The sequence below is a fragment of the Populus alba genome, chromosome 15 (assembly GCF_005239225.2).
Source record: "Populus alba chromosome 15, ASM523922v2, whole genome shotgun sequence".
Classification (NCBI taxonomy): domain Eukaryota; kingdom Viridiplantae; phylum Streptophyta; class Magnoliopsida; order Malpighiales; family Salicaceae; genus Populus; species Populus alba.
Window position 1 is genome coordinate 6979793 of NC_133298.1, and position 13720 is coordinate 6993512.

At 31.6% G+C, this 13720-nt stretch overlaps 1 protein-coding gene and 1 long non-coding RNA gene across 3 annotated transcripts; one reads left to right on the top strand and one right to left on the bottom strand.

Moving 5' to 3' along the window:
- Positions 1-2897: 2897 nt before the first annotated feature.
- Positions 2898-6908, top strand: LOC118057293 (receptor-like protein EIX2). 2 transcript variants are annotated; one of them, XM_073404793.1, is made up of 2 exons: positions 2898-6452; positions 6546-6908. In XM_073404793.1, exon 1 carries the CDS (start codon positions 3024-3026, stop codon positions 6438-6440), a length of 3417 nt encoding a protein of 1138 aa, XP_073260894.1. In that variant the 5' UTR covers positions 2898-3023; the 3' UTR covers positions 6441-6452; positions 6546-6908. The 2 variants fall into 2 exon arrangements, with proteins under 2 accessions (XP_073260894.1, XP_034925712.1); XM_035069821.2 differs by having other exon boundaries at positions 2900-6452; positions 6522-6908.
- Positions 6909-9833: 2925 nt separating this feature from the next.
- On the bottom strand, positions 9834-10772 carry LOC118057294 (uncharacterized). Its single transcript, XR_004688935.2, has 3 exons — positions 10567-10772; positions 10216-10303; positions 9834-10072 (listed from the first exon to the last, which is right to left on the bottom strand). It is a non-coding gene; the product is annotated as an uncharacterized lncRNA (long non-coding RNA).
- Between the last annotated feature and the right edge of the window lie 2948 nt (positions 10773-13720).

Sequence of the window (13720 nt, forward strand, 5' to 3'; positions counted from 1 at the left end):
TATTTATATCTCCTGAACCTTGTTATTTTGTTAAATGGGTGGAGAGTCAATTCCTCTTAAAAGCTTTGATGACAAGAAATATTCTCATCAAAATTAATATTAATATAAAAGTTATCTTTATCAATAATATTGAAGGAAATAACTCTTATATCAATAGATCGGAACACAGCAAGCTTTTGATAGATTCTTATAATCTTAAGAATATAAAACCTATAAAAACTATCGATTTCTTATGTACTTGGTAGACTCTCATACTTGCTCTAAACTAACCACTAATGCCAGGGTCGGCAAACACGTTACAACATCTCATATTACCAGCCAATAAAAACTCCCAAGAAAATAATTTGAAACCAAAAGGATTCATGGGCTCAGAGATCTTGGTGGGAACTAGCATAAAAAAATAATAATTTTGAACTTGCTATAATGTCTCTCCCCAGACCATAAGTTGATGCGGGAGAGAATGTCTATCAAATAAAGGAATGGGAAAACGTGTGGGGTATTGATGACTTTGACCAAGACTTGGAAGTCTTTTCCCAGAAGCGAGGGGCACGCAGAAGTAACACAAAAAAAAAGACAGAGATGGCTATAATGTCTCCACCCAGACCATAAGTTGATGCGGGAGAGACTGTCTATCAAATAAAGGAATGGGAAAACGTGTGGGCCATTGATGACATTGACGAAGACTTGAAGCTCTTAATTTCCATTCAGTAAGACTTGGAAGTCTTTTTCGAGAAGTAAGGGGCACGCACAAGTAAATGTCGAAAGAAATTTAGAGAAACAGTAAATGACTTTGAGAAAACATGGGGGTTATTGATGACTTTGAGCAAGACTGAAGCCCTAAATAATTTCCATTGATGAAGGCTTGCACTTCACATGGAAGTTCTGATTTCTTAGATGTCAACGGAAATGACTAGGAAGATGAGGTATTTTCTTATACACATTGATGACTTGAAAAGTTTTTATTTAAAAGTATGGGGCACGCACAATTAGAAAATGTTTAGCTGTGAATAAAGATTATTTTTTAAAATATTTTTTTTGTTTAAAAATATATTAAAATAATAGTTTTTTATTTTTTTAAAATTATTTTTGATATTAGCATATCAAAATAATTTGAAAACATAAAAAAAATTAATTTAAAATAAAAAATTAATTTTTTAAAAAAAATACTTTTAAAATACAAAAACAAATATATCCAAATAATTTTTTTTTTTAGAAACAATGAATGGCTTTTGCCTATGAGGTTAAGGCTATATACCATATAATAAGATAAATAAGGCAACTCAATCATTAAATGGTTTTCAACTAAACCATAGTAACGTCCTCTTAAACGAGCTGAGAACTTGAAAAGTCTTTGCCCAAAATACGGGGCACGCATAATTAGAGGATGTTTAACAATATAGTAAATATTAGTTTTTAAAATATTGTTTGTTTAGAAATGTATTAAAATAATATTTTTTTATTTTTAAAAAATTATTTTTGATATTAGCACATTAAAATAATCTAAAAGTATATAAAAAAGTTTTAAAGAATTTTTTTTTTAAAAATACTTTTGAAATACAAAACCAAATATATCCAAATAAAAGTTTTTTAGGGAAAAAAAAAAGGTTTTTGCCTACGAGGTTAGGGCTATAAACCACATAATAAGATAGAACCATTGAAATTATTAAACAAATTATTTTTTCCACGTGACATTTTCTTAAACACACTAATAACTTGAAAAGTTTTTTTCCAAAAGCATGGGGTACGCACAATTAGAAGATGTTTAGCAGTGTAGTAGAAATTGCTTTTTAAATTATTTTTTATTTAAAAATGTGTTAAAATAATATTTTTTATTTTTTAAAATTATTTTTTATATTAGCACATTAAAATGATTTGAAAGCACTAAAAAAAATTTAATTTAAAGCAAAGAAAAAAAATTTTATTTAAAGCAAAGAAAAAAAATTTAAATTTTTTTAAAAATACTTTTAAAACAGAAAAATAGATATATCATAATAAAAATTTTTAGGGAAACAGTAATGGTTTTTGCCTATGAGGTTAAGGATAAGACGTATAATAAAATAAATAAGGTATCCGAACCATTGAAATTAAGTGGCATCTTTTTAAACACATTCATGACTTGAAAAGTTTTTACTCAAAAGCATCGGACACGCATATCCATGACCATTTTTTCATTCTACCTCCCTCAAGTTTTTAATCCTTTCTGTGTTTTGGTTAATAAATCTTATTAATTTTTTTTTTCTGCTATGATCATAGTTTTAAGACCCGGCCCGGTCCAAGGCCCGGGTTTCGGGTTTTGACCGGGTCACCGGGTCGGCCGGGTCAATGTTTATTTTAAAAAAAAAAAATCAAAACGACGTCGTTTTAATAAAAGAAAAACAAAAAAAAATAAAAGTCAACGGGTTTGAAGCCGGGTCTTGCCGGGTTAACCGGGTCGTCGGGTCAACCCGCCGGGTCACACCGGGTTTTTCCTTCCTTCATTTTTTCTTCAACCTGGCCTGGTTCCGGCCCCGGGTCGACTGGGTCCCGGGTCAACCCACCGGGCCGGGCCGGGTTTCAAAACTATAGCTATGATGTTTAAATTATACCACTACTTGTAATACATGAGAGATATATATAACGAAAGAGTGAGAAATAAAAAAAACGAGTTTGATTTTTTTATTTTAATCTTCTCTCTTTCCTTTGTGTTTATGGAAGTATTATTAGTAACAGTTTAAGTATTATAAAATAATAATAAAAAAAAAAAAAAAATTATATCCACCGACCTTGACTTATACAATTAATGACTTAATTTAAAATTTTCTTATAGTGTTTTTAATATTATATATAGGGAGGTTGTGAAGTGAATGGATATTCAAAGTTAAATAATTACCCCCCAAATTCTCATTGCTCTATAATGAGATTTAATATTATATATAGAGCAGTGGTGAAGAGAATGGATATTCAAAGTTAAATTACCCGCCAAATTCTCATTGCTCTCAATTATTACTTCCATACCCACTTCGATATTATCTTTTTTTGTGATCATGCTGCTGATAAATCACGACAAGTCGTTTCATCTTCTTTATGTGCTTATTGTGCTTCTGTTGCTCATGAAACTTGCTCCTGGGTTCATTTCTGGAGTGAAAGGGGCAACTTTCGGGTGCATAGAGAGGGAGAGACAAGCCCTTCTCAAGTTTAAAGATGGCCTTATTGATGACTCTGGTCTTCTTTCAACCTGGGGAAGTGAAGAAGAGAAGAGGGATTGCTGCAAATGGAGAGGAGTTGGATGCAACAATCGCACTGGTCATGTTACTCATCTTGATCTGAGTGGTCCGACTGACTGGCTCCCTCGCTTAACTGGTAAGATCAGTAATTCATTAGTGGAGTTGCAGCATTTGAGTTACCTGAATCTAAGAGGAAGTAATTTTGGAGGGAGTCATTTTCCATATTTCATTGGTTCTCTTAAAAAACTAAGATACCTGGATCTCTCTTCCATTGGTGTTACTGGAACTCTTTCAAATCAGCTCTGGAATCTCTCAAGATTACTATATCTTGATCTCAGTTATAATCAGTATGTTAACTTTACAAGTCTTGACTTCCTTTCCAATCTTTTTTCTCTTGAGTATCTTGATCTGAGTAATAACATTCTTAGTCAAGCCACTCGTTGGATGCAAATAATTAACAAATTTTCTTTTCTAAAAGTCTTACGGTTAAGTGAATGTGATCTTTCAAACAGCAGTCCTCCCTCTCTTTCTTTTACAAATTCTTCTAAATCCCTAGCTGTCATTGATCTCTCTGAAAACTCTCTTGCTTCTTCAACATTCAATTGGTTGTCCAACTTTAGTAACAGCCTTGTTGATCTTAATCTTAGGTGGGCTACCGGTTCTATAAACCTCAATCAGCTTTCCTGTTTTTCTTCTCTTGAACATCTTGACCTGAGTGGCAATGACCTTAGTCAGACCATTGGCTGGCTGCAGTTGCTTTACAATCTCCCTCGCTTACATGAATTGAGGTTAAGGTCTTGTAGTCTTTCAATTATCGGTCCTACATCTCCTTCTCTTGTAAACTCATCTGAATCTCTTGCTGTCGTTGATTTCTCTGATAACCAGCTTACATCTTCAATAATTTATTGGTTGGCCAACTTTAGTAACAACCTTGTTGATCTTCACCTCTCAAATAACCAATTACAAGGCTCAATTCCAGAAGCTTTCGCAAACATGATTTCTCTTGGGACTCTTGATCTTTCCTCTAACCAATTACAAGGTTCAATTCCAGATGCTTTCACAAACATGACTTCTCTTAGAGCTCTTGATCTATCCTCTAACCAATTACAAGGCGATTTGAGTTCATTTGGGTGTATGTGCAGTTTAAATGTACTGTATATAAGTAAAAACAATCTCACTGGAGAGCTGTTTCAGTTGTTTCAAGACTCGCATGGATGCGTGGAGAACTCACTAGAGATTCTAAAACTAGACGAAAATCAGCTTCATGGTTCAGTGCCTGACATCACAAGATTCACTTCCATGACAGAGCTGGATCTCTCTCGGAATCAACTGAATGGATCTTTACCGAAACGATTTAGTCAACGTTCGGAACTTGTTTTCTTGTACTTGAATGACAACCAACTCACTGGATCACTTACGGATGTTACGATGCTTTCATCATTGAGAGAGTTGGTGATTGCTAACAATCGCTTAGATGGGAATGTTTCTGAAAGTATTGGAAGCCTATCTCAGCTCGAGAAATTGCTTGTTGGAAGGAATTCCCTACAAGGTGTGATGTCTGAAGCTCACTTTTCAAATCTCTCCAAATTAACGGTATTGGATTTAACCGGTAACTCCATAGCTTTGAAATTTGAGTCTAACTGGGCCCCTTCTTTTCAATTGTTTGGTATATTTCTTTCATCTTGTAATTTGGGTCCTCGTTTCCCTCAATGGTTGCGAAATCAAAATAATTTCGTGGAGCTGCATATCTCGAACACAAGAATTTCATATACAATCCCTAATTGGTTTTGGAACTTGTCCAATTCCAACTTGGAATACTTAGACCTTTCTCACAACAAGATGAGTGGAATTTTGCCAGATTTCTCATCAAAATATTCCAATCTCCAAAGCATAGATTTGAGTTCCAACCAGTTTGAGGGTCCATTACCACTTTTTTCATCAAATACCGCATCAACCTTGTTTCTCTCTCACAATAAGTTTTCAGGTCCAGCTTCTTTTCTATGTAATATTGGAAGTGATACCTTAAGTGTCCTTGACCTCTCAAATAACCTGTTGACGGGATGGATTCCTGATTGTTTAATGAATTTAGGTCTAGGTATTCTGAATATGGCCAGCAACAACTTTTCAGGTAAAATTCCCAGCTCCATTGGATCAATGCGCAATCTTCAAACATTGAGTTTGCATAATAATAGCTTTGTTGGAGAATTACCTTTGTCTTTGAGGAATTGTACTTCTCTAGTATTTTTAGATCTGAGCTCAAATAAGTTTCGAGGAGAAATACCAGGCTGGATAGGAGAAAGCATGCCCTCTCTGGAAGTCCTTTCCCTACAATCTAATGGATTCAATGGAAGCATACCGCCAAATCTATGTCACCTATCAAATATTCTGATCTTGGACCTATCTCTAAACAATATCTCAGGAATCATTCCAAAGTGCCTCAATAACCTCACTTCCATGGTTCAAGAAACGGAGTCAGAATATTCCTTCGCGAATAATGCTGTTCTTAGTCAGTATCTCAGTGCAAGAGGTGGCTTTAGTGCATATCAGAATAAGATCAGGGTTGGATGGAAAGGAAGAGAGGATGTTTATGGAAGCACACTAGGACTTTTGAGGATCATTGATTTTGCAGGAAATAAATTAAAAGGTGAAATTCCGGAAGAAATAACAGGACTCTTACAGTTGGTTGCACTGAATTTATCCGGAAATAATTTGACTGGAGAAATCCCTCAAAAGATTGGGCAGTTGAAACAGTTGGAATCACTTGATTTGTCAGGAAACCAATTATCAGGATTGATTCCTATCACAATGGCTGATCTAAGTTTTCTGGCTTTCTTGGACCTCTCCAACAATCACTTGTCGGGGAGGATTCCGTCAAGCACTCAGCTGCAAAGCTTTAATGCTTCAGCATTTACTGGTAACCTTGCATTGTGCGGGCAGCCACTCTTACAGAAATGCCCTGGAGATGAGACGAATCAAAGTCCACCTGCTAATGATGACAACCGAGGCAAAGAAGTCGTTGCTGATGAATTCATGAAATGGTTTTGTACTGCTATGGGAATTGGTTTTAGTGTATTCTTTTGGGGAGTTTCAGGTGCTTTACTGCTAAAACGTTCCTGGAGACATGCCTATTTCCGGTTCTTGGATGAATCATGGGACTGGCTCTATGTGAAGGTAGCACTGCGCAAGGCACGAATTCAACGAGAATTTCAGAGGCTGCGAGAGCACGTTCTTGCTTAGAAGGATTGCAAGGTAATATGGTTAATCATATATCTTTTCCTTTCTTTTTATATTGAAGACTAATGGTTCATTTTATTCCAGGAGCTGCAGCTGGGTGCATAACAGGTCCTCTTTGTCCAATGAGTTCGTATTGTTTGTGCACGTGTTTGCTGGAGCTCCATCGTCCTTTACCTTGGCAACTTCATCATCGTCTACTACTACTAGTTTGAAATTGTTGAGGTTGTTGAAGTGGTGGCACCAAAGCTGGAGTTTATTCTGCAACGTTTCTTTACAAATTATTTATCTTAATCTTGTTTGAATCTGTAGAATTTGAACTTATCTTGGATAAGTCTAGTTAGTTATATATACCTCCTTAGATAAAGGAGATGATGGTTGTTATTTGATTCTTGTCTTCTGTAGTGTTTGATTTCTTCTATAAATAAAACTAGAGGGATGGCAGTAACCTCACCCCCGTGTGTTTCTGCTCTTTGTTCTTTATTTTTTTTTCACCGCTGTTCTTTTGTTCCCTGTTCTCTATTCTTTGTTCTCTAATTAAAAGCTCTACATATATCATTAACTAACAGAAATAAGGTTCCATTGGAGAACTCTTTGTGCAGCTGCTGGTTTTATGTTAAACTATGAGAGTGATTGTTGAAAAGTATGCCCAGTCATATAAGAAAGGAAGAAGGAGAAAAAATGGGGTTGCGATGCAGCCATTGACGAGTTCCATTGCAATCTTACTTAATGAGTCAATGCTACAAAGCTATTAAAAGAATTTTTAAAGGGATAAGTGAATTCCTGTACATTGTGAGAAGAACAATGGCGCATTCACATATTGCTTTCTTCTTTGTTTTAGTTATTTAAATATTTTTTCAGTCACTTAAATTTTTTTCATTTTGAAATTTCCATATCAAGTTTTTTTGGATTTGATTTAATAATTTATTTTAGTTAACTTAATTTGTATGAGTTTCCGATAATGTCAAAAAATTATTCTAGCATTAAGTTGATGCTTAATTTGAAAAATTAAATTTAATTTTATTGATTAAAAAAGATTAAAACTTTAGGTGCCAAAATTGACACCAAAAAAATCATTCTCTTTTTCTTTTTTTTCTTTTCATTGTAGTTTAGGCGTGTTTTGAAATATTTTGGTCCCTCAAGTTTTAATTTTTGCAACTTTTATACTTTTTAAGGTTTTTACATTTTAGCTTAAAAAATTATTGTTTGTTCACGTTTCAATTTCTGTACTATTTTATGTATAAGTTTTGGATTTTACTCTTTTCTTTTCTTCTTCATATCATCACCTTTGTACCTCTTCACTTTGGTTTTCACTGGCTAGTTTTCAACGATAATCAACTATATCAATAAAATCTTTGGATTATTATAAAAAAAAGTTGTGTATTTAAATTAGACAGAGAATAAAGATAACAAACACATACAAAACATATAATTTAATGAGTAAAAGATGTTGTAGATATGAACATAAATTTACAATTTTATTCTTTCTCCAAATAATACTAATAAAGTATGGCTCGTTAAGATGTTTACAAAACCTTAAATGGATTATAAATCTTATTTCAACTAGAAAATAAAAAATAAAAATTTTGAAATACAAAGAAAATAAGCATGAAATAAAAAAAAAATACATAGATCCAGAAATAATAAATAAAATAACAAAATTAATCCACACCAAAATACAAATGAGATTTTTTATACCTAAAGATTTAAAAGTATACATAAAGATGTAATTGCTTCTATAGAGAAAATGAGCTCTGAAATTTTAGAAGTTACGATCCTTCTATGTTATCAATCTGGTTTGAAGAGACCGAACCTTTTTTTGAACTTAAACTTGTCATATTGATCTATAAATGCATCAGTCAAGCCATCTATATAATCTATTTATTATATATAATCATCTAGTCATAGTGTATTAAATAAATACTTAACTACTCGGAATTACTTGTTAACTCATACCTAGCTCCATCAGTACTTCAATGGAAATTTCAAAGTGAAGATTAACTCACTTTTCTTAATGATTAACAGTTCATTCTTCATCTCAACCTTTTTATTTGTAGATTAATAATTTTTTTATTCTCTGTTTTTTGATGTCAGGAACCGTGGCTGTCTGAAAACATGGGTTCTCCAGAAAAGTCTGTATCGTTAGTTTGTTCGTTGTTTTACACCATTGTCTCCAACCTCATATTTGACAAAGTTGATTGAAATAAGGTTTATATATGTAATTTGGCAATGGCAAGAACTATGTATTTTGTGCTATGCATGGTGATGTGAAATTGGCTCCTCCTTTAAAACCTGAAATACCAATCCATGTCATGTATTAGTCGCTAATGGAAAGGCCGTTAATATATGAACACTTTTACTTTGGCTAATTATTTGATCGATGGGAAGTTTTTAGTTTTTATTTTTTTAGATGAGAAGCTTTTTTATTTTTTATTTTCTTAAAGAAACTCTAATGAAGGAAAATGACATGCCCTGGGTTACCTGCTTTTATTCAATTTTTTCAATAAATGCATGACTACAAATAGTTGCACCGCATTTGTTGATGACTTGAAGCTCTTAATAATTTCCATGCAGGAAGATATGCACTTCACTTGGCAGTGCTGATCTTCATAGAAATCAATGGAAATGACTAAGAAGCTGAGGCAATATACAAATTGAATATGGCCAACAACAACAACCTTTCAGGTGAAATTCCCAGCTTCACTTGGCAGTGCTTGAAACATTGAATTTGCACAATAATAGCTTTGTTGGAGAGTTACCTTTGTCTTTACGCCATTGCATTTTTCTGGTCTTTTTAGACCAGAGTGAGACGTTCTTTTGATTGAAACTCACGCTTAAATTTTCAAAAATAAAATTATAAATAAATAAAATCATGTTATTTAAAAAATGGAATTCATAAAACTGGCCACAAAAAAATTAATCAAATACAAAATTAATGATTATTTAGAAAATTATATAGGATTAAATTGAGCTTATTAAACTTTTCTACTTTTGAATTTAATAAAATAAAACGCGAAATCACAAAATATTTTATTATCTACTTGTAAGAAAACACTCATTAAATAATAATGTGTTTTATAGTTATTATTTTTGAGTGAAAAACACTGAGAGTATTTAAATGTTAAGAAAATGTTGTTTTTATGCTCAACTATAAAAAAACATGTAACGAATTAAATAAATAAAAATCTCTAAATGCTACTATTTTTTTAATATATAATCCATCGATTTAAATTAATAAATTGATTTATTCCTAGCTCTTTGTCAAACTTAATTTCAAATTATTTTAATTTTAACCAGATTGAATTGAAAATATTTTACAGTTTTTTAATGGCCCTCTCCAACAAACTCCCGATAGACTAATTAATTTCAGAACAATTTAAATCGATCAAATTAAGGGAATTAAAACTAAAATTCTTGATGTCCACATGTACTAAACATGGATGTAGAACTACATTAGAGTAAAATGTTCCAAGGCAATAAACAACAGCACTCATCAATACACTATACTCAACATTTATCAATCACATAGCTATAACTATTCTTAGAAGAAGAAGCATGGCAGCTCGCTCTGTCAGAAAAAGAAGGAGGGGTCGCAGCAACACTCGTCAATAAGGCAGCAACAGCACAAAGCTGCAAGGCTGTGAGAAAACGCTTCAAAAATCCAAGAAAATATATACAGAGCAAGAACCAAGAGCAAGACAAATAAAACGAAGATTATTTTATTTATTTTTTTGTAATTCATATAAACCAGGCAGTATATTAAGATTTTCAAAGAAATTACCATCCCTCAAGGAAACCAGGCTCTCTCCGAGGAGGTGGAGCAGCGTAATATTGTGGAGGTGCCATCACCGGAGGTCCTTGATAATAACCTGCCAAAGGGGCAAAAAAAAATTAAGAAATTAAATTAAACCATAAAATGATTTCAAGATAATCCCTTGTGCATAGACTGAAAATTAACAGTTTAAACAAAAGAAAAAAAATATCATAATTAATTAGAAAACTGAAGCAAAACCTGTATATATGAGTCTCAAACTTGCATCTTTGAAAGGAAAATGAAAGGAAGGGGAAAAGAAAAGGCAAAAAAGAAAAAGGATTTTGAAGATCTTTGAAGATGATTAAGATAAGTAAATACCTTGGGCAGGGTAAGGATAGCCATACTTGGGGTCACTCATCTCTCTACCAAAGATTCTTCAGAATTTTAGAGGTTAAGATTGAAGAGAACCAGTACTGTATTTTAGGGAGCTAAGGTAGAAGAAGATGTTGTGTGTGAACTTGTGATAAGCTCAGAGTGATGACTTTGTCACTCTCTATCATGTAAACCTTTCCCCCTTTTTTCTTTTTTCATCTTTTTCTCGTTTTTTAAAGCTATTAAGGTAGCTTTTTGGTTATTTTACTGAAATAAAAGATACATAGACAGTGTAAATAAAGAAAATCGGATAGAAAATAACATTATTAAAATAAAATTGTATTCGATAGTAAAGTATAAGATAAAATAATTATTTGTATTTTGTTTAGTTATTTATAGATAAAATATTAAAAATTATTTTTTTCTTTAATATAATATATATATATATATTGTTATCAAATTTATATATTTTTTAAAAATTAATATATATTAAGTGTTAAAATTTATAATATTATAATAACTCTAGTTATAAAATTAATATTGAGTTGATGGGCTAATAAAAAGCCCAAACTAACCTGAATTTAAAAAAAAAAATAGAATAAAAATTGATTTGATCTAACCTATTTAAAAACTCAGGTTAATTCAAAATAAAATAGATAAAAATCTTGTTGATTTTTTTCAAAAAAATCTTAAAAACTTTAGAAAGTTAAGTTGAACCTTTCAATACAAATATAAAAAATTTAGTTTAAAATTATCTCAAATAAATTTATTTTTATATTTTTTTATTTAAATACATTTAATGTTTACTCTAATTTTTATATTAAAAAAAAAAACTAAACACGGATATTTTAGTGAAATGATGATAATAGTTGTTTTTTAAAATATTTTTTAATAAAAATTTAAAAATGGAATGACGTGTGTTATAACGCGTGGATAACGTTGGCAATTGTTTGCAGACGTGACCGAAAGTTTCGCTGCCCAAAAAAGTCGAGAAAGGTGCTTCAATTCTTTGATTGATGGGCCATAAGACAGCCTGGAAAGTCACATCGAGGTGGGGATATTATTAATTAATAAAGAAAAACAAATTCAGGGAAATTACTGTTCCCGTACTATTAATTTTTTAATCTTATTATTCATCATTTCACAATTTATTTTAATTGATTTTTCATCATTTCAGTTAACTAGGGCATAAATGAGAACCGAGACAGGAATATAATGCAATACCAAGGACTCAAATAATCCGAATCAATCAACAGATAATTAGAAATAAGTTTTTTCAATCTTGTGTGCGCTGCCACTCAAAGAAAGATCAGAAGGAGATCCATACTGAACATTGTAGTAATGTTGCAGGGTAATAAAAACACAGCAAACTAGCACACGCCGGAGGGATCGCAGCAACACTCTTGCACGAGGCAGCAAAAACACAAAATTGCAAGGCTGTGTCAATAAATATAACCAAACAAACACATTAAAATTCAAGAATTATATATGTTGCTGTAGTTTGTGGCTTATGGGAATATACTGGAATAGGGCGACATATGTCTCTTTGAGTTTTATTTTTTGTTTTGTTGCCGGGAAGTATTAATAAGTTGGGTATAGTATAGGGGGCGTTGCTTCTTGGTACAGTAAAAGAATAAAAAAAAAATTATTAATATTTTTTTAAACTGTTAAATTTTTTAAAATTTCTAGAATTTATTAGGCGGTTTATGATTTACTACAAATATATATTATATAATTTTATTTTTATATAATAAAAAATAAAAACTTCTTATCTATGCGGAAGTAAATATAATAGTTCCCAAGAGACGTAGCGTGGTGGCAAAGGGTTTGAGATCTGCACAGCAAGTCTCGAGTTCGAGTCAGAGCGTACACCTCTTATAAGAGCCTGAGATAACCAGACTTTTACTCACTCATCTAGGGCCATGCAGTATGCTTTTCAGGAGATGGGCTTTCCTCGAATATATATATTATTGAACCGTGATAATTTTGACAACACATATGGTGTCAAACACATGTATAATAAAATAAAAAAAGAGAGCAGTTTATAGCTCCATTAACTCAATTAATCAGGTTTTAAATTTGATCTCTAAAAGTTACCAATTTGAGTCCTACAAATTTAAAGTTAATAGAGACTTATATGATCATTAACCTCAAAGCCTGTGAGATTAGTTAAGGTACAAGCAAGCTGGTCTGGACACCAATATTAATAAAATAATAATAATAATAATAATAAAAGCAGAGCAGAACAAATAAAAAAGGGTAATATTTTATTATTGTTTGGGATATTATAATCCATGTAATTCAGTTCGAATTTAATCAAGTTTAAAGAAATTACCATTCCTCAAGGAAACCACGCTCTTTCCGCCGTGGTGGAGCAGCATTATATTGCAGAGGTGTTACCGTGATAATGGAATAAGTTATGGAAAAACGAAAATTCAAAGGGAAAGAAAAAGAATTCTTCATGACACAGATCAATTGTCGAGTGATCCTCTAAAGAAAATCCCACTGAAAATTAACAGTTTAAACAAAAAGAGATGAAAAAAGAGAGATTAATATCATAATTAAGTTAGAAGTAGAAGTGAACTAAGCTAGAAGTAGGCACATTTGGGTGCTCAGGCAGAAGAAGATGAAGAAAAGATAAAGAATTTACTTTCAATTCCTTAATTGATGGGCCATGAGACTGCATGGAGTTGGTGCTATAATACAAATCAAGATAATAATAAAATCTATAAAAAAACAAGAAACAAATATATCATAAAAATCAATTTAAAATAAACTAAATGGTAAAAATTTCTAGTATCACATTTTTTTTATTATGGTAATATATTTAATCGACTCGTGCTTGACAAGAACTTTACATTCTAACTTGCCAAGTTTATGATTCGGAATAATAATTTCAATGAATTTAATTATTATTTTTATTTGTTTTACCTAATTATAGAATAAAAAATAGGAAAACTTTTAAAAAATAAACTAACTAAAGAATGAAACCAGAAAATAACAAATTAAAGAAATAAAAAATTTACAAATGACTTTTTTAAAAAACAAATGTTAACACAATGATATACTATTACTATATGAGTTAACCTGTTATACCCACAAATCAAATTATAAGACCATGACAATTATGTAATAATCAAATTTAAACAAATTAGTTCCA

Bases quoted from the DNA above. Each gene is read 5' to 3' on its own strand.
- LOC118057293 (XM_073404793.1), top strand. From the start codon at position 3,024: ATGCTGCTGATAAATCACGACAAGTCGTTTCATCTTCTTTATGTGCTT.